The sequence below is a fragment of the Danio rerio genome, chromosome 23 (genome assembly GCF_052040795.2).
Source record: "Danio rerio strain M-AB ecotype USA chromosome 23, GRCz13ab, whole genome shotgun sequence".
Lineage (NCBI taxonomy): Eukaryota > Metazoa > Chordata > Actinopteri > Cypriniformes > Danionidae > Danio > Danio rerio.
In genome coordinates this window covers 37,030,430-37,053,819 of record NC_141043.1, presented here as the reverse complement: position 1 = coordinate 37,053,819, position 23,390 = coordinate 37,030,430, and the positions used below count along the sequence as shown (strand labels likewise).

Below are 23,390 nucleotides of genomic sequence, written 5' to 3'. Positions count from 1 at the left end.
TACCTGTACATACACTTGTCGATTTGTATATTTGCATTCACTACTGCTATTTTAAAATATATTTATAATCTGTTTTTCGTCCTGTCTCTAATTCTGTTGCACTGTAGAAACGGTCACGAAAACAAATTCCTCGTATGTGTAAACATATCTGGCAATAAAGCTTTCTGATTCTGATTAACTTTACCCTCATACTTGGGACAACTAGTTTTACTCGAATATTTTTTGTAAGCACAGATCAGATTAAGTGTTTTCCCTTTTACACAAATATAGTTTTTTTTATGCTGAATGACGTATTTTCCATATATAAATCCTTATTTTTGAACATCAAGCAAGTTTTGCTGTTATTAAAAACATGTTCATTTTTATCAGAGACTGTGAATGCAAAGCCTGGTAAATATCACACAAATCAGACATGCGTCAAAAAATGCCACTTGGATAATCACACTTCATTTATTCACAAAATGTTTTATGAATTGTGTACACAAATACAAAGAGGAAATATATAAAACACAAAAAGTTGTTTACAAACTGAACATTTGTCGACAAAATCAAGGATTTCTGCTTATTATTGAGTCTTTGTTGTAAACAGACATGAGAAACCCATTCTTACGTTTTCTGGCTGTGGGGAAAAATAACAAAAAGAGGGAAAAAAAAAACTGGGTGTCTTTCTCATACTCGCTCAAGAGCCTCCAGCATGATGATACTGTTTCCTCTGATTACCTGAAAAGACAAAAAAAAGAAGAGATTAGCCATTTAGTCCAAGCTATCATGTTCTACTAGTGGTTAGCACTGTCACCTCACAGCATGAGGGCTGCTTTTTCAAGTCCCGGCTGTGTCAGTTGTCATTTCTGTGTGGAGTTTGCATGTTCTCCCACTGTTCGCGTGGGTTTCCTCCGGGTGCTCCGGTTTCCCCCACAAGTCCAAAGACATGCGCTACTGACCATATTCTAAAATGCGGAGTGCGGCTGTTTTTGCGATTGTGTGTGTGGATGAGAATGTATGAATGTTTCCCAGTACTGGGTTGCAGCGGGAAAAGCATCCGATTTTATTTGTACTACATTTTATTTTATTTAAGGTAAACACCAAAGATGCCCTAATTTTTTAGACTGTACAGAGCAGCATTATAACAGAACCCTAAAATGTATTTAGTACGATGATCCCAACCAGAAAAGGTGGAGTGTGGCATAATAATAGCTCTTTTTTTTTTTTTTGTCGCATTGCTTTTATGTCTTATTAGCAATAACTTTAATGTTCTCACACCAAGACGTTTTTTGCTCGCGGTTTCCGTCGTTTAACGCCTCGTGACTAAATAAAGGGTGTCATGGTGATCGTGCACACCAACACGCAAAACAGTAGGCGTAAAAGCGCCATTTAAAAAAAAAAAACGCCTCATTCTCGTTTTTTTGTTTTGACTCGCCGCGTCAAAACCTTCTCCACCAATCAGGTTGCCACTTTTGTTCACGTGCAGGGAGCTGCTGAAGTTACAGTAAACAGCACTTGGAGGCGCTCAAGTGCAAAACTGTCAATGGGAGCGCTGCGATGCGAAACGCTGACAATAAACGCAAATGAAAAGCATCCCAGTGTGTAAGAGCCTTTATTCTGCTTCACACAACCAAGCTAATACATTCCTTTTATACTTTAGCTCATCCACAAACATTTCTGCAGAAGTGGTGTAGGATGTAATGAAAACCATAACTCCCATTATTCCACACTCACACCATGTCCACACATAAACAGGGTATTTTATAAAACAGTTTTTCCAGCTTGTGTTTTAAAAACAATCTCTGTCCACATCAAACAGAAAATTGCACTGTGATCCATGTTAAGGGCACGCCGAACCAACTGGCAGAGATTGACACATTTGCTGGATTCACACCAAATGGGGAAGTATTTTTGCAGGTAACTTGCATACAAGTCAATGCAAACATGAGAACAGGTGGATTACCATCCTGTGGTGCGAACTAATCAATATATGCAATATTTTTGCCGTGAACGTGCAAAATTTGCCGCATTCAGATCTTCCGCATTTGATGTGAACTCAGTCTTGTAGGCCAATCAGAAAAACATGAGGCAAACAATGAGGTGAAGTCTAGTTGTAGTGTCCACACCAGACCCAGAGTTTTGGAAAATCTTAACCCTGGCTGTTTTCATGTGGAAAAACCTCACAGAAAAAAGTGGTTTAGAAAATAGCAGGGCTTGTGTGGACAGGGCATTAGCCTCATAAAAATCTGTGTTTGTTTGTTGTGAATACACACCCTCTAGCAGTAAAACTGACATACTGTGCCTCTAATAATAAATTGTTGTAATGAGTACTGACCACCATCCCAATGGTGTTCATTTGTCCTCCTGGAGCCATTTCTATAGTGTCATCAACGACCAGATTCATGAAGGGGTCAAATCCACGCAAGATGCCCTGAACATGACGGCCACCGTTGAGCTTTACTGAAAGTGCACATGAAAACATCAGCTTTAAAAATAATGCAATAAAAGCCATACAAATTAAAAGTGTCAGGCGTTCATTCAGATTCATGTCAATTATTTAAATTTCTATAATATCTTTGCATAGAAAGCCACATTAATTCATTCAAAATGTGCGTACACTTTTTGTATTGAAGTCGAATAGGATCAAATGAATCATTGTTTGTTCTCTAAAACATAACTCAGTAGCTTTATGTTAAAGCTGAAACCACACTTCATGTGATCAGAAACTTCTCATTAATGAGTAATTTTTTTATATTATTGATAAAACCCACAGGCAAAGAAAAAAGTATGCATTAAATTAGTTATTAATAACATACCCCACAAACATTGAATATATTTATATAAATATACAATTAAATTAAACAAGGTACAACATTTATTTCAAATGTTCACAAAAAAAAAACTTCACTTGCAAAATGTTTAATTTCAGGTAAAAAAAATAAAAATAAATAAATAACCCGAATTAGTTTAACTTTTGTTATTAATTAAACAGAAGAAAAAATAAAAATCTGTAATATTAGAACAGAGGCGGATATAAATACATAGTATTAAAACAGGGTATCTGCACATTTTTTAACAGGAAATTTAAGACCTTTTAAGACCTTTTTAAGTCCTCTAAAATGAAAATTTAAGACTTTACCTAAACAAAACAAAAAAAAAAAAAACAGGAAAATGTTCAGTGTGTCAACACAGAATGATGTGGTGAAGTATGGCGGCAAATCTATGGCGGCAAATCAATGCCAATATAAATCGAGCGCAGCGGTGATGTTTGCGCGCGAAGAGAAGGGAACCGTGAGCAGATTACTTGGTTGACTTGGTTTACTTGTTATCTCTAACGCTATTGGCTACTCTGCCTTTCCGAAAGTTAGCCGGGATTGGACGCAGGTTAAAAGATCACGCCGTTAAATATATATACAATTTGCAAGTCATAATCATAAGAAACTTTCTGAGAACTTTATGAGGATTCAATCTCGAGAAACAGTCAAATAATAAAAATTAATCTTCTAAAATAATGACTTGCATTCTTGTAACATGACTTTCTGAACCCATTTGATTTGTCCGTGCAGCACTTGTCTGGTTTGTTGTATTTTACTTCATTATTAACCACAACAGCAGTGCTCATTATTACACTTGGGGATGATCTTTCTAGGAAATATTGTCTTCAGAAGAGTTTATTTGCGTTTTAGATCTTTCCATACAATGCATACTATATGTGCAGTGCAGCTTTGTATATTATTATAATTGTTAACACTGTTTGTAATATAGATCAGTGTAAAATATATATATATATATCTATATATTATATATATTTTTCGATCTCATTTTTAGTTAATGATTGAATAACCTGCATATAAAGACTTCAATCAAAAATGATTAGCCCAATTAAACAAAAAATACAGTGACAGACATTCAGATGGGTGTTTATCGCCACCTATTGAGCAACAATTTAAATTCTACAATCTTCGTTTGGCTTTACTCACTATGCAATACATCATTCCACTTCAGAGGCATACAAATTCCACTTTCTATACGACAGGCCCACATCTTAAAGGTCACATATGCAGTTGAAGTCAAAATTAGTAGCCCACTTTTTTCTTGTTTTATTTCGGCAAGAATAAAAGCTGTTTTAATTTTTTAAAACCCATTTTAAGGTCCATATTATTACCCTCTTTAAGCTATTTATTTTTTCGAAAGTCTACAGAACAAACCATCGTTATACAATAACTTGCCTAATTACCCTAACCTGCCTAGTTAACCAAGTGAAGCCTTTAAATGTCACTTTAAGCTGTATAAAAGTGTCTTGAAGAATATCTAGTCAAATATTATTTACTGTCATCATGGCAAAGATAAAATAAATCAGTTATTAGAAATGAGTTATTAAAACTATAATGTTTAGAAATGTGTTGAAAAAAAATTTCTGTCCGTTAAATAAAAATTAGGATAAAAATAAACAGGGGGCTATTAATTCAGGCGGGCTAATAATTCTGACTTTAACTGTATAGTGGAATAACAGACTAATGGCAATATATTTACTATAAACCTTTGTACTTTATGCACTTCATGCATGTATAGCCTATTTTGTATACTATTGTCCATCCAATTTATTCTGACTTGTTCTTCATAGAAAATGAGTCAAGGACAATGAGTCTTAGAAAAAAAAGATTTTTTATAAATTTAAACACGTGAGTTCATGTTCATAAATTTGGTTTGAGTTCAGTTTAAATGTAGGTGCTAAACTTCATCAAATGGTTCAAAACACACATTTAAAGTCTGAATTATTCGTCCTGAATTATTAGCCCATGTATATTTTCCCCAATTTCTGTTTAATGGAGAGATCTTTTGCCACATGGTATAACTCTCTCTTTCTCTCCCTAGTAATAAAGTTTGTTACAAGAATATATCTCATTATTTTAATATGTCATTATATGACTTGGTCATGATGGTAAGAATATTATGAGATTAATTATTACAAGAAATATCTCATTATTGAAAGTAAGTCGTCACCTATTATTACTGAGAAAGTAAGTCTATTAGTTTCACACTGTGACATTATGATAAGATATCCTATATATTTTTATTTAACGGGGAAACTAGCTTACCTGCGTCCAATCCCGGCTAAGTTCTGGAAAGGTAGAGTAGCCAATAGCGTTAGAGATAACAAGTGAACCAAGTCCCGCCCTAGGACTCACAAAAATCCAAAATGTTTCGCGCGAGCAGAGAGAAGAACCAGCGAGCGAGCGGAGAGAACTGATCGCGCGCGCGCTGTAGGCATGACCTCGCTCGCGAGAGCGTACATCGTGCGCACAGATGATATGGCAAGCCGAAGGTATCGTAAATACACTATTAATCAATCGCGTTTACTATTAAAACGCCGCATTAAACGGCGCTAATACCATTTCAAACGCCGCTAAAAACGCCGTTCTGATTGCAAACGCCGCAAATAACGCGCGTAAACCTGTAAAAAACGCCGTTTTTAACGCCGTTTTAGTGTTAGTGAAAAGCGCGGTTTATGACGCGATCCGCTTGCCACAAAACGCCGTTTAAAACGCCGTTTTAACCCCACTGAAACGCGCGTTATAAACGGCGCTTTCCTGAAGTATAATGAGCCACGCCCGCTGATTTCCACAGCCAGTAAGCTTGAGCTGCTCTCACCCAATCAACAATGAACAGAACCAGACAAGACTAATTCACCACTGATCGTAGCGGAAGAAGGGACTCTGAACTGATAGCAAATGCTTATTTACAAAGTACCTTTTACAATAGATCGATTCCACGTCTTTGTGCTTGTAAATGTTCATTTTAGATAGATGGCATCAGAAGAAATGTATTTTTGTAAGTGCCTTGGCAAAAGTGAGCGGGCATGTTATTGTAACCCTTATTTCTGGCTGTTTACAGACCATTCTCTCCAACGTGGGCATCGTAAATAAACGCTGGTTACCAGGGTGATAATTCGTTTCTTTTCTTTAATCTGGAGCATCGACATAACATTCACAAACAACATTACAACAGCATTGCATCTGCCGAATTCCTCCACTTCCTTTTTTCCCTCTCTCTCCTGCTTTCCGGTGCGCCTCCCTCAAAGGAGCCAGAGCACATCAATAACTTTCTCAACTAACACATATTAAACCTTGTATCAGACATATTGAACGTAAATAGAAAATCTTTTAAGTATATTCAATAACATTTTTACAGTTAAGTATTAATTAGCAAAATATAAATTAAAATAATGAATAAAATATAAAGTTACATTGACATAGCAGGTCTGCAAACGCAAACTAACCGACTCAATAGGGCTGCATGGGCAACATCAGTTGAGGGCTAATGCAGATTTTAGCTCCAGCCCATCAAGCACCTGCCAGCTTTAGTGGTCTTGAATACGTTGGTTAGCTTGTTTGGGTGCGTTTGATGTGCGTTATACCAAAACTCCACAATGCCATCCCTGACAGGCCCTGCCAGGTGCATTTTAAAAGGGCAGACCTTATGACTGATTTTGGACCCTCTTGTTCCTTTCATTTAGGCTATTTATTCACTAATTTGTTATTACTTTGCATTGCTGCCCAAGTTACTGACTTAAGGCAATATACTTTTATAGTAATAATAATGCGCACAGTTTCATTATTACATCAATGAATTAGTGCAACGATACCGTTTATATAAATGCGACTGATCTTTCAGTGCCAAACAAGGGCTTTACATTATTTTATTCTCCTTATTTATTTCCGTTTAGTTTCAAATAATAAATGTTTAAAGTTTTAGATAGACATCAAACTACGCCCACACATGCAAGCTAACCCGATTAGACTATTCTATACCGATAAAGTGAAATCAGCATAACACAAAAAAAATACTTTTAAAAATCAAGATTTAATATTAAATGCCATTATTTAAATTGTTTTTAAATTGTTAAAATGTTTATGTAAATGCTGCGTTCAGGCTGCGTTACTTTAAAGTGTGCATTACCGAGCCTCATTCAAGCACTGCAGCAGAGAGCGTTGTCATGGAAATGGAGAACGACACGACACGACACGACCCCTGACCGTCAACAGCACTTCTCTCATGCGGCAGTTTTCACTAATTTCAGGTACGTTTAGTCGCTAAAATCATGCAAATGTTACATACAACTGTTTCTGACACCTTTCTTACTGACAATTGACATATTTCTGTTGAATATGTATTTTATAGAGACGGTTGTGTCTTTGGAAAAAGTCCGTTAGCATCTTAGCAGAGGAAACGTTAGCATTAGGCTACTAGCTCTTGTTTATACAAGTTTTGGCTTTTAATTACATCTTTATGTGTACATGAGAGGTTTGTCAATGTTTTATTGGAGGTAGTGTACTTTATTTAGCCTAAAATATGCACTGTACCGTCAAGGAGAGCAAATTAAAACGTTAAAGTTAGTACATATGTGTTAACTTACTTTGATATTTCACAGTAATGTAAACTAATATTGATTTCAAAAAGTGCTCTGTGGTTTCAGGAGTGACAAAATTGCCCCTACAACAAAATAGAAGAGCCAAGATGAAGGGAGCTGATCACATAGATGGAGGAAACACAGGTAAGACTATAATTAACTGTTAAATAGATTCATGTGCATTTTTCATAATAAATCCCTATATTATCATGCATCTGATAACGTGACATGTCTTGATTGCAGTTATTTTAAGGTTTTGACATGCAAACATAAGTAAGTGATTTTAAACAAATTTTTACTTTGCTTTTCTCAAAGCTGAATTTACAGCACCAGTGCTCCAGTCCAAAATGTAATATTGTATTTATAATTTGCTGCTGATCAAGCAATATTTCTTATTTTTATTATGTTTTGTTATTTCAGAATTCATTAATGGATAGAAAGTTTAAATTGAACAGTATTTGAATCCAAAATCTTAACTTTTTTTCTGATCAGTTTTATGCATCCTTGTTTAATATAAGTATGCATTTCTTCAAAAATCTCACTGACTGCAGTGGTATACATGACCGTTTAAGGTCTAGGGTCTATTTAACAATAAACAATAAATCCTGGGGAAAAAAAAGAAAATAGCTTACACAAAAGTATTTGTCATCACATCTGTTTTTAACATTCATAATAATCAGAAATGTTTCTTAAACAGCAAATCAGCACCATTTGATAATCAACATATTAGTTCAGTCTTGAATGCTAAATGAATATCTTAGAATGATTTCTGAAGGATAAAGTGACATAAGATTTAAATAATGTTGCTGAAAATTCAGCTTTACATTACAGCCATAAATTACATCTTAGGATTCACATTTAAAATATATATATTTTTAGGTCCCTTACACTTAAACTCATTCTTAAGCCCAAAAATCAATATAATTTTTTTGGTACATGCATGATGCACAACTCATATTCATTTATGTCATGTCTTTTCTCCCTTTTTCTTTTGTTTTCAACAGCATCTTAAAAGGGGCCCGATGGTTCTAGAGCCAATAAGCTGCTGAACATATTTATATGTAAGTAAAGTTTTGACTGACTGCCAGACAGTAATGAGCAAATGACAGTGTGTGTCAGAGTGGCAGTTCTTTAAAACAAAGATCTGGAAATTGATGTAGATTTCAAATCAAAATGTATTTATTTTGAAATATTCATAATGCTTTGAGATATGTTCCCTTTATGCACTAGATGTTCATGTTAAAAATTCCATGCATTAACTCTCCTCAACCAGATCACTTCTGAATTTAACTGGGGTTAAATTGCACTGCAAACACAAAAGCTCTAAAATACCAATACAATACAAATAGTGCAGAGCACAACGGAATAAGTTACAAACCTGGCTGCAATCCTGTGCCACTGTTTCGATTTTGACATGTTGATTTGTCAATATTTTTTTTACTGACTCTTTACAGTTGTTCTGCAAATATCCATCAATAAGTAAATATCCATCAGAAGTAGTAAATGATATTACAGTAGACTGACACTTTGACGTTTTTCATTTCTTATTTTAAATGTTTGCAAACAGATCATTGCCATTCATATCTGTAAGATGATTTAGACATTCTTAGCTGCGAATAAATGTATACTATAAGCATTTATGTAGCACTATAAAGTAATGTGGACCCAAATTGCTTTACAATCTTATCAGAGGTTTCACTTTACATGTTATTTTAAAAACTCATGTAAGCTTAATTTGCACATTAACAGCATGCACCATTAAATATTTGCTAAGGACTGTGGTGTTTTGAGCAGATCTGTTAGTAATATATATTAATGTTATTGACATTGACATTGAAAATTATTATATTAAACTGTAAACATATTTTAGTGTTACTTAACTGTAAATAATTTAATCAATCAAATCAATTCAGTCTTGATGTCCAATAAAAGACAATAAAAAATACAAACATTAATGTTCATAGTGACCTAGTTACTGATGATGGACAAAAATGATGACTGACGATTCTGTTATTTCAGGATAAGAAAGAAGCCTGCTACAAGAGAGACAGTGGAAGGGAGCCTCCAAGACATTTTTATTAGGATCTGCTAATCATGAGGGGGCAGACAAAAGAAATTGCATTTTCCTTCAGCTTAATATCAGGGGTTGCCACAGCGGAAGAATCTGGATATTACTTTGGCATATGTTTTACACAGCAAATGGCCTCCCAGCTGCAACCCAGCACTGTGAAACACCCATACACTCTTGCATTCACAGACACTTCTACACAATGTTCAAATTCACCTAAAGTATAGCGCATGTGTTTGGACTGAGGTGGAGACCCACACCAAAACAGGGAGAACATGCAAACTCCACACAGTAATGCCAACTGACCCAGCCTGGACTTGAACCACCAACCTTTTTGCTGTGAGGTGACAGGCTGAGCCACTGTGCTGCCCCAGTGTAGTTGTTAATAACTTCCAGATATTTTACAGTTTGATTTTGTAATAATAATGTATGTTTACATTTATTGTAATATGTTAATATTTATTCACAATGTAATTACTTTGTTATATTAACGTTAAATGTTATATTAATGTTATAATATATTATAATAAATAATTATAATAATGTTAAATTATAAATAATACAATAATTTTTATAATGTTATAATGTTTTTTTATTTTTATATATAATGATAAGTCTCAAAGTTTGTCTTTTTATTATATGACAAACTTATTGTTGTATGGGTAACATATACAATAAGGTTGTATGTATTAGTTAATGTAAATGTATTTACTAACGTAACCAATACATTTATTACAGTATTTATTCATCTTTGCTAATGTTGGTAAATGGTAAAAAAAAGTTGTTCATTGTTTTTCCATGTTAATTCACAATTTATAAACTAAAGTTAACAAGCATGACTTTGGATTTTATTACCGCATTAGTAAATGCTGTACATTAATTATGCTGTACAAGTATTGGTGATAGTTCATATTTAACCCTTTAACATTAACTAATGAAACTACTGTAAAGCGTAATTTTATGTAGTTTATATGCATTTTATATTTATTTTGTTATATTTGTTAACGTATGTGTTTTTGAAACAATTCACTATGATCTAAGTGTTTAACGTATACTCGTTATGTAGTATTATGAATAAATTTTATAATGATTTAAGTATTTTGTACTTGATTTATTTTTGGACAAATTAATATTAAATGCAATTGTACAGGCTAAAATAATATTTAAAAATGACCTGTGGACCGACCGTGGGCCGCCAGCTAACACTTTTTTTAAAACCAGCTATCCGATGGCGGACCACCGTCGGAAAAGCGGCGGCAGCCGCTGGTGGGCCGCTGGAATAACGATGAGCGAATTGCCGGTGGACCGCCGACTTTGCCGCCGGCGGGCCGCCAGTGGTCCGCTGGTCTTATGTTAGCTGGGAAGTCATCACGCTTCACGTAGCCTTACCCAACCAATATAAATGAGGAAAAGTTAAAATTTACAATCTAATGTCATTTAAAAATAAAAAATAAAAAACAGTAGCTATTTGTGTTACTTAGTTACATTTAAGGCATTAGTGTAGCCAGAAAAATACCTAAAAAAGATAACTAAATTCAGTTTTTACCGTGAGAACTGGTTACATTTTGGCATGGATAACACGCAGGTAACTCACCTGAGTATATAACTTTTTTCATAATTTTAAAGGTAAAAATAAAGGTTTATGTTAGGCTATAATAGTGTGATTTCTTGATATTGTCCTGTTGGCATTTGTAAAAACGCCATCATAAACCATTGTTTTATTTATGATTTTATTTATTTATTAAGTTTATTATAATAGATTGTTTTCAGGTTACATTTTCTTTATTTAGGGCCATGAGCTATCAAAACAATATCGATATGATAACTGTATTTTAGCTGTTAAAATAGGCCTAAAATATATTTTCGTATGTTTCATTTAAACGCAAAAGGCATTTTTAAGTGCCCTAACTTGACTGTTGCTGCATAATGGGATGTTTCTTTTAGTTTCTTTTTAGCTATGTCAAAATGAAAGCAAGCATTTAAAAGGGTTCTGCGTTATGTCAATTTAAGTTTAATTTTAATAATGTTAATAATAATAAATATAATAAATTAATATATTAATTAGTGTAGACTACTGTGATAATGTGCTGTGTCCCACTAAACATTTTTATTAGGCTACTCCTATGAAAAAAACTCATGTACAAATGACTGGCAGTTGCGTCTCTGCTAATATTAATTTAACGGCAAATTTCTTCTGCATTTTTTCCTTTTAGAGCTCAAGAGAGTTGTATTCAAAGAATTAGTTTACCAAATCATGTAACGAGCTAGTCTTCATGTTAACTAGTACAGTTTTCTCCCGTGTGAGTTGAGTGCGCCTCTGCCGCGGGTACCAGATCTCTCCAAATTCTTTCTGAAGAAGCAATGGTCTTAATTTATAGTATAGTCTAGGTTATTTAGTAAGAAATGTGTCTGTGACATGGGTCTGTATATGTGCAGTGGGGCCTGCAGTACGCACTGTACCTAACATGAGGGAGCAAATTAATGCTTGTTTTAATTAATTAATTTATTTTTTCATTTATTTATTACATATTTTAAACTGATAACTGATTAACAGTGTGTGATATATTCAAAGCAAGAATGAATGACAACAAATAAAGGTGTGCGTTTTTGTTTTAAAGCGTTTTTCCGCAAATTACCATTCAGATTACTATTGCTTAAAACAAGGTTCAAAATAAGTAAATGCAGATAAACTTAATTTAGACATTTGAGTCTAAATAAGACAAATATGATCCCCTGCAAGGAGTGGAGACCGTCTCATTAGCACATGAGCCATGGAAATTGTTTCGTTTCATCAGACAGATTAGATCCAGCTGCTGCACATTAATCTCGCATGGAACCGCTACCATTCAAGGTGTTTTAAACTATTTTATTTTACAGACTGGCTAAATAAGCAGACATCTCCATTCTCACAAGGGGTTTGAGTTTTTTTCACCTTTCAACAGAGTTTGGTAATGTGGGCATGTTCAGTGCTGTTGCGAATAGGCCTATACGAACTTGTAAACGCCTGTCTGCTCATAAATTATTTGATTAAATTAATTAAATTGTAATTGACCGGTACAACATGGAAAACAGTTTAATATAGGCTTCTCTGAAACTGAATATTTCACTTTAATGTTATAACATTAATATAATATTATTGTTATTTAAGCTAGAATGATCAATTTTTTATTAATTTTTATTTTTTTTATTTATTTTGACAACCGAATTAGTGATTCAGCATTGTTGAAGCATATAGCGGATTTGAAGCATCTCAAATGTTATTCGTTCTTATATTTTATCTAGAAGATAACTGACCATAAAAATTATTGAAACAAGGAGAAAAACTACACGAAATTTGTTTTAAATTTTTTATTTTTTTTTCTAAGAAAAATATATTTTTTTGTTTGAGCCTGTCCACTCAGCTGTGCGGGTGGATGATTTTCAGTCAGTGGAAAGTGAGGATTTAATTAATGCTTCACCAAATGTATTGTCTCACAATCTTTGATATATATTTGCAATTTTAAAGATTATGTTTTGAGCGTCTGATTTTTCCTTGGTGCTGATGTGTTTTATTACATTTAGATTTCAACGAAATATTAAAGTTAAAAAGGAAACGAATTATGCCATAACGAAAAAAAATATTGTCTTTGACAGTAAGCATCTGTATCTTGACATGATTGGGAAAGGAGCGGGCGGTGCTGGATTTAGCGAACAAAAATAGTGTTATTCCATGCGTTCAAAATAATTACAAACATCAATGTCATCTAAAATCTAAAAATAATTAAATGTTGTAATAATATATTAAATAATGCCTAACATCTGCGTTTAGGCTGTTTAAACTGTTTCTGTCTTTTAAAACAGCAAGTTCTGCGAAAAAATCGTGCTCTCCCGTTTGCGAAGTGAAAGTGAGGTGCAGCTTATAGCAGGTGGTTCAGTAGATGCTAACTCATACACATAGACTGTATTAACAAAAATATCACAATTTTAGGTAATAACATCATAAAATATGTTGATATATATTCCTAATTGCAATATGCAATAGAAACTTTGAATATAATTATGATGTTTTAATAGGCCATGAATGCCTGATATGGCCATTTGTTAGAACTCTGGTCAGTAAAAAAGAGTGTCAGTATATATTGACACTCTCTTTATATCACATTTCTAACATAATAGTTTTAATACCTATTTTAATACTAGATATTTTTAATATATCAGCTTAAAGTGCTCTTTAAAAACTTAACTATAGGTTAATTATAGGGTAAAGTTATGGTAGGATTAATTAGGCAAGTCATTTTATAGTGATTTGTTACAATAAAAAAAAGCTCAAGGAGGCTATTATTGACCCTAAAATGTTTTTTTAAAACATGATTTCGTTGTATTGTCGTTTATTTAAAATATTTTAGCAGTCAGTTATTTTAAAATAAAATATTTTAAATAAAAAATTACAGTCATTGTAGCAGACTAAGACAACAATCTGATTATGCAGTAAGGAGCCCCGCCTTCACTCTTGAGGGTGAGCTCACGCAGTTTGCACTAAACACCTGTGTCTTTTAAAAAAGGTTTGCTTGCTGTTTTATGCTCTTCAGGATCGTTGCATTTTTGCTGTTTTTTTGTGTTCCATTTTGATGCTCTGTGATGTAGGACAAAAAGGCAAATTTCTAAAACAAGTGGTTATTGTAGCTTTTTAAATAAAACATTTAGAATTGTTTTGTAATCTTTAATTAATGCATTGGATACAAAACTGCTATTTAAATTTAAACGTTTGACTGGAGCGTCGTTAATCTTAATTTTAAATTACCCAGCCGGCACACGACCGACCTTCAACGTTGAAATATGGTTGAAATAAGGTCAGTTGTGTTTTGAACGTTGAAATAATGTTGATAGAACGTTTAATGTTGAATGGTTGAAAAACAGCCTGCATATGACAAGGCTTCAACGTTGAAATGTGGTTGAAAATATGTCAGTTGTTGCTTTAATGTTGAAACAATGTTGAATGATAAATGGTTGAAAAAAGTTACAGAAATCCTTGTACAAATCAACGTTGACATTTTTTTTATCATGATCTGTATGTTGAATTAACGTCATGGCTTTACCCAACATTCAACATGTTTGGTTACCATGGTATTGGAGGACTCCGCTCACGCGGCCACGCGCAGCGCTTCACTTCACTTAATTACGAACACCTGACCTGCAGTGCAGCAGAATTCAGAGGTAAGCGTGTTATTAGATGCTTTAACGTTTTATTTACCCCCCGATTTTGTCAGTGTATCTTAAACGTGACTTTTGAGGTGTAGTGTTTCGAATTTTGAAGCATTTAAAACTTTCCAGTTTGTTTTTAGTCTTGTTTGCGCTCCGGTGACGCGCAGCTAACCTCGAGGTCACATGTTTAACGTTAGTCTAAATGAGCGTTTTTATGGCAAATTCAAAGCGATAAACTCCAAACGCAGTTTAAAGTTACTGAGCAACGTTATAAAACAATATCCATTTTATACGCTGTATTATTAGTGTTATTATTACAAAGTTAACTGCTGTCGTTTCACTGTTGTTGTTGTTTTTGCTTTTAGACATGTAACTTACTCCAGAGACGCACTAACTTGCACAGCATTGAATGGAAAAGGCTTTGTCCATGTAAGTTTACTTTACCTTTAACTATCTGTTAAATCTTCTTGGTGCTTTGGTTGGTGATATTCTCTTTCTAATCTGTTTGTTTATTGATTGTTAGGCTATGTTGTGATATTATATTGTTATATTGATATTATTATTGTGAAATCATGTTGTGATGTTATACTATGTGACAGTATTGGGGAAAAAATATGTATTTAGTGAGAAATTAATGCTTAAATTACACTTTGTATAGTAGCAGATAAAAGGTGTAATGGGTTTTAACTTTCTGAGTTTTCTGGAAGGTCCAGTTGAGGGGCATCAAGAACACACAGATGGCCTAAACCTGTGTCAGCCTGGACAGACTGCAGTTCTGCTACTCCACACCAAGGCTTTTGTATGGATGTCTTGACTGCTACTGTGTTCTCTAAAGGTATTACTGGAGCAAAACAACAGCACCCGTTACAGTGAAATTTGTATTCAAAAAAATAGTGATACATGTGTAGCAGGTCCAGTACATGTGATGTCATTGAGAAGTTGTTTTATTCAATGTCATTAAAACAAATAAATAAACATGCTATTTAAATAAATCTAAATATTAAAAACTTGAGGATTAAGATGACAAATGAAATGCGTGAAAATCATCTGTCTTGCGAAAAGGGTCTACTTAAGAATTCTGGTGTTTTCCAACTGAAAGGGATAGTTCACCCAAGAATGAAAATTTACTCACATTTTACTCCCCAAATGGTTTAAAACCATTATGAGTTTATTTTGTTGAACACAAAAGAGGCTATTCTGAAAAAAAACTAAAAACCTGTAAACATTGACCTCCATAGTAGAAAAAAATACTATAGAAGTCAATGGTTAAATAGATTTGCAGCTTTCTTCAAAATATCTTCTTTTGTGTTCAATGTGGTCAGTAAATGACGACAGAATACAAATTTTTAACTATCCCTTTTATTCTCTGTCCTACATGCAGACTTTTACAGAAGTGCTACTCCTTCTAGAGTTTTTCTCAACCATGTCTAAAAAGCTTTAAACAGCTTTTACAGTACATGTAATGGTTTACAACAACTTGTAATTATTAGATGTGTTGAATGTTTCATGATTCTTTACTGCAGCCTTGGTTAAAAAAAAAAAAAAAAAGCAATTTTTTCGAGAATCTGAAATTTGAATTCTGGAAATGCTGGCACCGGTGGTGGCGAAGGGCTTCCTGACGACATCACACCTAATTCTTCACTTCTCTTAGTTAGGAATATTCAGATGGATGAGTCAAAATTATTGAGTGTGGCGATATTATAGGACAAATTTGGATTCAATAAAAATAAATATTTGAATTTCACTTTGTATAATAGCTGATACCAACTTAGTTGTAACCTCGTATTTCATTTATTGCAGGTTTTCTGGAAGCTCCATTTGAGGGCATCAAGGACATACTTGTCCTACATTCACAAATGTGAGCCATTATTATAAGACCCATGTGAACATACAATTTTTATGATACTAATAATAATGGAATAACAAATTGCTTTTACTGTTGAGTTTGTGAGAGAGAATCAAACCATATATTCTACACATTTTCTTGATGATTTACTGAAATATTTGTCTATGTTCCACTGTCACAGGTGCCCAGTTTTGCTGCAGTAATGCTAAACACAATAGATGTACTTTATACAAAAAAAAAAAAAAACTACTAAATATTTAGCATGCAGACCTGCAAAGTGAAGGAGTAATGTCAGGTTTAGATTATAGCATGAGTTTTCACTATTGTGAAAGTGAAGCCATTCATTTACAATGAATTGGAATAGCAAACCTCATTATTGATTTTGTAGGAAACTCACCTGGTGTTTGAGAAATAAATATGTATTTAACTGCTAGACTGATATAGATGTTTTAGTGTTTTACACTTGATTCTTTGTCCCCAGTGCCATCTTTTACCTCAAGTGTTTTTCTCAACCTATAAAACCTCAAACAGATGTAATGTATTTCACTTGTGATTCTTAGTTGTGAGTGATGTTTTTTATTTTATTTTTTTACTGCAGCCACTTTAAAAATGGGTATTTTGTAAACTTTGTAAACAGAATTGTATTTTGGAGACTGTGATGGTTGAAGCGTAGTTTAGTTACTAATTTAGTTAGTTTAGTTAATTTTAATTTAGTTAGTATCTGTCTTTCTGAAGACGGTAACACTTTACAAAAAGGTTGTATTAGTAAGTGTTTATGTATTTACTAACATGAACAAAGAACAATGAAGCATCTTTCATATAAAGAAAGTACAGTTCATGTCAGCTCAGTGCATTAATGTTAACAAGCATACATTTTGATTTTAATAGCATCGGGACATATTTCAATTAATTAAATGATTAATAAATGCTGTACAAGTATTTGTTCTTTGTTCATGTTAGTAAACATTAACTTTAATTCATGAAACCTAATTAAAAAGTGACTATTTAATTGTATGCCTTTTTTCTGTATTTGAGTGTACAGCATGTATAGTAACCTGCATGGTTTTAATGAACTATGTATGCAAATGTTGCTGTATATTTAGAATAAATGAAATAATGAGGTGTGTATTAAATAAATTGATACACAGACTAAGTTGTGTATTTGTGTCGTGTATTTTTTATTAGTAAAAATTTGTTTGCTATATTTATGGACTTTGCGTTGTATGTAATTTCTATTTAACTTACGTTGAAATGTATGACGGTGAAACAACGTCACGGTATCAACGTTGATCCAATTTGCAAAATCGAAAGGTAATTCAACCTTCATTCAACGTCTACAAAACGACCATAATTCACCCATGAAGAAGGTAAGAGTGAAACAACGTTGTGATTTCAACGGTGAATCACCGGTGGTGGTCCGACGGTGAAACAACGTCACTATATAAACGTTGATCCAATTTGCAAAATCGAAAGGTAATTCAACGTTGATCCAACCATAGACCTGACGTTGATTCAACGTTGAATCACCGTTGAAATGCCGGCTGGGTATTAAATAAAATTTGGCCACTGGTAATTTTGCAAATAAATAAATAAATAGGCGTCACGGTGGCGCAGCACAATTCGGACAGCTAGATGGTCGCTGGTCGACAGATCAGAATTGGGTCAGTTGGCATTTCTGTGTGGAGATGCATGTTTTTTTTTTCGTGTTGGCGTGGGTTTCCGGATGCCCCGTTTTCCCCCACAAGACATCCCACACAGAAAGAACGTTCATTCATTCGTTCATTCATTCATTCATATTCTTGTCGGCTTAGTCCCTTTATTAACCCGTGGTCGCCACAGCGGAATGAACCGCCAACTTATCCAGCACGTTTTTACGCAGCGGATGCCCTTCCAGCCGCAACCATCCACAAACACTCATTCTCACACATTCATACACTACGGACAATTTAGCCTACTCAATTCACATGTACGCATGTGGACTGTGGGGGACACCGGAGCACACAGAGGAAACCCACGCGATCGCAGGGAGAACATGCAAACTGCCTATGGTTTATGATGGTGTTTTTACATTTGCAAAGCGGACAACTGCACACTTATCATAACCTAACATAAATCTTTATTTTTACCTTTAAAATTATGAAAAAAAAGGTATATAGTCTAGAGTTGTGTGTTATCCATGCCAAAATTTAACCAATTCTCTCGGTAATAACTGTGAATTTAGGTAGCTATCTTTTAAATGTATTTTTCTGTCTACACTAATGCTTTTAAATTTAACTAATTAACACAAATAGCTACTATTTTTTATTTTTTTTAATGACATTAGATTGTAACATTTAACTTTTTCTCATTTATATTGGTTGGGTACGGCTACAAGAACACTTTTTTCAGTGTACGTGAAGCGTGATGATTTTGCTGATTTCACTATATTTATTTATCGGTATAGAATAGTCTAACCGTGGGTTAGCTTGCAAGCATAGTTTGACGTCTTTACCTAAAACTGTAAAAATTTATTATTTGAAATAAAACGGAAATAAATAAGGAGAATAAAATAATGTGAAGTTTCCCAGAGATGGGTTGCGGCTGGAAGGGCATCCGCTGCGTAAAAACTTGCTGGATAAGTTGGCGGTTCATTCCGCTGTGGCGACCTCGGATTAATAAAGGGACTAAGCCGACAAGAAAATGAATGAATGAAAATAATGTAAAGCCCTTGTTTGGCACTGAAAGATCAGTCGCATTTATATAAACGGTATCGTTGCACTAATTCATTGATGTAATAATGAAACTGTGCGCATTATTATTACTATAAAAGTATATTGCCTTAAGTCAGTAACTTGGGCAGCAATGCAAAGTAATACCAAATTAGTGAATAAATAGCCTAAATGAAAGGAACAAGAGGGTCCAAAATCAGTCATAAGGTCTGCCCTTTTAAAATGCACCTGGCAGGGCCTGTCAGGGATGGCATTGTGGAGTTTTGCTATAACGCACATCAAACGCACCCAAACAAGCTAACCAACGTATTCAAGACCACTAAAGCTGGCAGGTGCTTGATGGGCTGGAGCTAAAATCTGCATTAGCCCTCAACTGATGTTGCCCATGCAGCCCTATTGAGTCGGTTAGTTTGCGTTTGCAGACCTGCTATGTCAATGTAACTTTATATTTTATTCATTATTTTAATTTATATTTTGCTAATTAATACTTAACTGTAAAAATGTTATTGAATATACTTAAAAGATTTTCTATTTACGTTCAATATGTCTGATACAAGGTTTAATATGTGTTAGTTGAGAAAGTTATTGATGTGCTCTGGCTCCTTTGAGGGAGGCGCACCGGAAAGCAGGAGAGAGAGGGAAAAAAGGAAGTGGAGGAATTCGGCAGATGCAATGCTGTTGTAATGTTGTTTGTGAATGTTATGTCGATGCTCCAGATTAAAGAAAAGAAACGAATTATCACCCTGGTAACCAGCGTTTATTTACGATGCCCACGTTGGAGAGAATGGTCTGTAAACAGCCAGAAATAAGGGTTACAATAACATGCCCGCTCACTTTTGCCAAGGCACTTACAAAAATACATTTCTTCTGATGCCATCTATCTAAAATGAACATTTACAAGCACAAAGACGTGGAATCGATCTATTGTAAAAGGTACTTTGTAAATAAGCATTTGCTATCAGTTCAGAGTCCCTTCTTCCGCTACGATCAGTGGTGAATTAGTCTTGTCTGGTTCTGTTCATTGTTGATTGGGTGAGAGCAGCTCAAGCTTACTGGCTGTGGAAATCAGCGGGCGTGGCTCATTATACTTCAGGAAAGCGCCGTTTATAACGCGCGTTTCAGTGGGGTTAAAACGGCGTTTTAAACGGCGTTTTGTGGCAAGCGGATCGCGTCATAAACCGCGCTTTTCACTAACACTAAAACGGCGTTAAAAACGGCGTTTTTTACAGGTTTACGCGCGTTATTTGCGGCGTTTGCAATCAGAACGGCGTTTTTAGCGGCGTTTGAAATGGTATTAGCGCCGTTTAATGCGGCGTTTTAATTGTAAACGCGATTGATTAATAGTGTTTTTATGAGCTCTTGGGCTTGCCATAAGATGATGATGTGCGCGCGCGGGACTTGTTTTCTCGCGCTGGATCAGTTGAGCGCGCGCGTGAAGATCCCCTGTGCGCTTGCAGCTGTAGTTTTCTCGCGTGTCTGTAATCTGCTCACGGTTCACTTCTCCTCGCGCGCAAACATCACCGCTGCGCTCGATTTATATTGGCATTGATTTGCCGACATAAGACGAGTCGGACATGATATTTAAGATCCCACATGAAATTTAAGACCTCCTTATGGAAAATTACAGAATTCAAGACATTTTCAGACCTTAAAAATCGAAAATTTTATTTAAGACATTTTAAGACTTTTTAAGGACCCGCGGGGACCCTGTAAAATACATCATTGAACGTTTTTATTGAAATAATATTAATATATATTAGAGCTGCACAATATATCACTTCTTGAGCAATGATATTGAAATGTGTGCATCTGCATTAGTTACATCGCAAGATAGGCGATAGTTAGGATTATAGATGACCACCAGAAACCACTAGTCAAAACACACAAGATTTGTGGAGACACTGCAGAATTTAAGCACAATAGAGTGAAAGTTTATCATCACTTTAAGGCATGTGGCTGAGCATTTGAAGAGAGTTTAAAACATTAGTAGTGCATGAAAATGTTTAATAAAGATTAATTTTATTAAAATTTGTGTATGGTGAAGACTACACAGTGCTATTTTACATTTGATTATTCGATTTCAGTACCTGAATCAGGGTTTCTGCAGGTTATACAGTTAAATTTAATTGTTTATAAAACCTTTATTAATTACATTTTAGACCCATAAAGTGCTAAAAGCTAAGGAATTTTTCAAATAGCCCTGATGGAAAAGATTTTTATTTGCCCTATCAAAAACATTATTATATTTTAATACATTTAATAATACAATAATAATAAAAAAATATATATATTTCCGATTTTATTTCTTAGCAAAATATTGTGTAAAAACAAGCAAGCTCTAATTGTATCTATACACTTTTTTCCTCAACATAAACTTTCTTTAAAATAAAAAAAAGAACAAATATTTTAAAACTTTTAAAAACTACAATAAACTAAATCTATGCACAACAATCTCTCCTGTTCAGTGTCCTCAGTAGTAAATACATGGAGAACTTTTAAACACATGTTATTGTATGGAAAATAATTAAACCATTATGGTAAATAGATTAAAAATTACCTTTTTAAATAAAAAGTTTAAGGTTTTGTTGAGAGGATTGTTGGTGATTGTATGGGTGTTAATGGCCAGACTGGGTAGCAACACATGACTTTAAAAAAAAAAAAAAGAATCAAGACCTACACAATACAATATTTCAGTCAAATTAATACTTTTTAATGGCCAAATTTTGGATTTTGACATTTAAGACACTGTGGAAACCCAACTGAGTACTGTTAGACTCTCAAGAAACCCATTAAGGACGGTTTATTTCACTTTAATAATTACGTTACCCAATTGTGTGTGTGACTAGTTTGTATAAGAAACTACATTAAAATGTATATTTAAATTTCACTCCCCTACAAAACCACTTTTCAAATATTTAATTACTTAATTACAAAAAAGAAAATATCGCAATGTATAGTTTTTTCAATATCGTGCAGCCCTAATATTGAGCTATAATTCATATTTTAACTGGAAAGAGAAACATCTAACGTTATTAAAAGATTACTCACGTGAAAGCTTCTTGTCCATAAACCTAAGAGGGGAAAAGGCACTTTCTTAATTCACAATAGATACACCACCAAACTGAAAGCTAACTCATATAAAATATATCAAAATGGATTAGCAATATAAGTTATGCTTGATGTGAAAATAAAGTAATTTAGCCGTTAAACTGAACACACACCGGCTAACGTTAATAAGTTGCCCATGTTAAATACTTCTTAATATCAAATTTCTAAAAAACTCAAGAAAATACTTGAAATACTTACTTTTTCAGCTCGGGTGGATGTGCTTTGCTCATGTTTATTTAGTGAGATATGCTAGTTTTGTCAAACAAATACGTTTGAATCACGTTTCAAGCGTTGTTCGGAGAATGAGTGAAATGCAGGAAGTGACGTTTTGGGTCGCGGGATTTTTCCCTTGTACTAGCACCATTGAGTAATATTGCCCTCTACTCCGGCGGATGATGAACTACAACAACAACAACATATCGACAAGGTCGCTGGTTCGAGTCTCGGACTCTCGGCTGGGTCAGTTGACATTTCTCTGAGGAATTTGCAAGTTCTCCCCGTGTTCGAGTGGGTGTCCTCCGGTTTCCCTCACAGTCCGAAGACATGTGCTATAGGTGAACTGAATAAACTAAATTGTCTATAGTGTATGAGTGTTTCCCAGTACTGGGTTGCAGCTGGAAGGGCATCTGCTGTGTAAAGCATATGTTGTATAAGTTGGTGGTTCATTCTGCTGTGGCGACCCCTGATGAATAAAGGGACTAAGCCAAAAAGAAAATGAATGAATATTATACAGGCCCATAGCCAGCCTGGTAAAAGGGGTGGTTCTTTTTTCTAAGTAAGTTTACCTTTTTGCAGGTATTTGCCTCATTTTCTATTTAATTATTAGATATACTGCATTTTAGTGATATTTTAAGCACTATCTTTAGCTGAATTAACCTGTCGAATAGTCATCATAACCACAATTTTGATGAATCAAAATATTTCCTAAAATTTTGGAATAAAGAAAAATAAATAAATACATATTTTTAAAAAACAAATGTTACAGCCAATATTAATTAAAAAAAAGGAATCTATTAATGTTTAAATTAAAAACTGTAGCCTATTATAGCGACATTTATTGGGCAAACAACAACTTGGCCAGCTCAT

At 34.2% G+C, this 23,390-nt stretch overlaps 1 protein-coding gene and 2 long non-coding RNA genes across 5 annotated transcripts; 2 read left to right on the top strand and 1 right to left on the bottom strand.

The window, feature by feature from the left end:
- Positions 1-425: 425 nt before the first annotated feature.
- Positions 426-22,651, bottom strand: snrpg (small nuclear ribonucleoprotein polypeptide G). Of its 2 annotated transcripts, none has more exon segments than NM_001004660.3 (4): positions 426-720; positions 2,318-2,442; positions 22,245-22,267; positions 22,503-22,651. In NM_001004660.3, coding segments are annotated over 4 exon segments (231 nt in total). In that variant the 5' UTR covers positions 22,535-22,651; the 3' UTR covers positions 426-669.
- Positions 6,995-9,907, top strand: LOC141380524 (uncharacterized). 2 transcript variants are annotated; one of them, XR_015523827.1, is made up of 5 exons: positions 6,995-7,063; positions 7,460-7,537; positions 7,637-7,666; positions 8,398-8,454; positions 9,413-9,907. It is a non-coding gene; the product is annotated as an uncharacterized LOC141380524 (long non-coding RNA). The 2 variants fall into 2 exon arrangements; XR_015523826.1 differs by lacking the exon at positions 7,637-7,666.
- LOC147831331 (uncharacterized) lies at positions 14,611-17,641 on the top strand. The gene is made up of 4 exons (XR_015523830.1): positions 14,611-14,654; positions 15,008-15,071; positions 15,350-15,477; positions 16,443-17,641. It is a non-coding gene; the product is annotated as an uncharacterized LOC147831331 (long non-coding RNA).
- Positions 22,652-23,390: the final 739 nt, after the last annotated feature.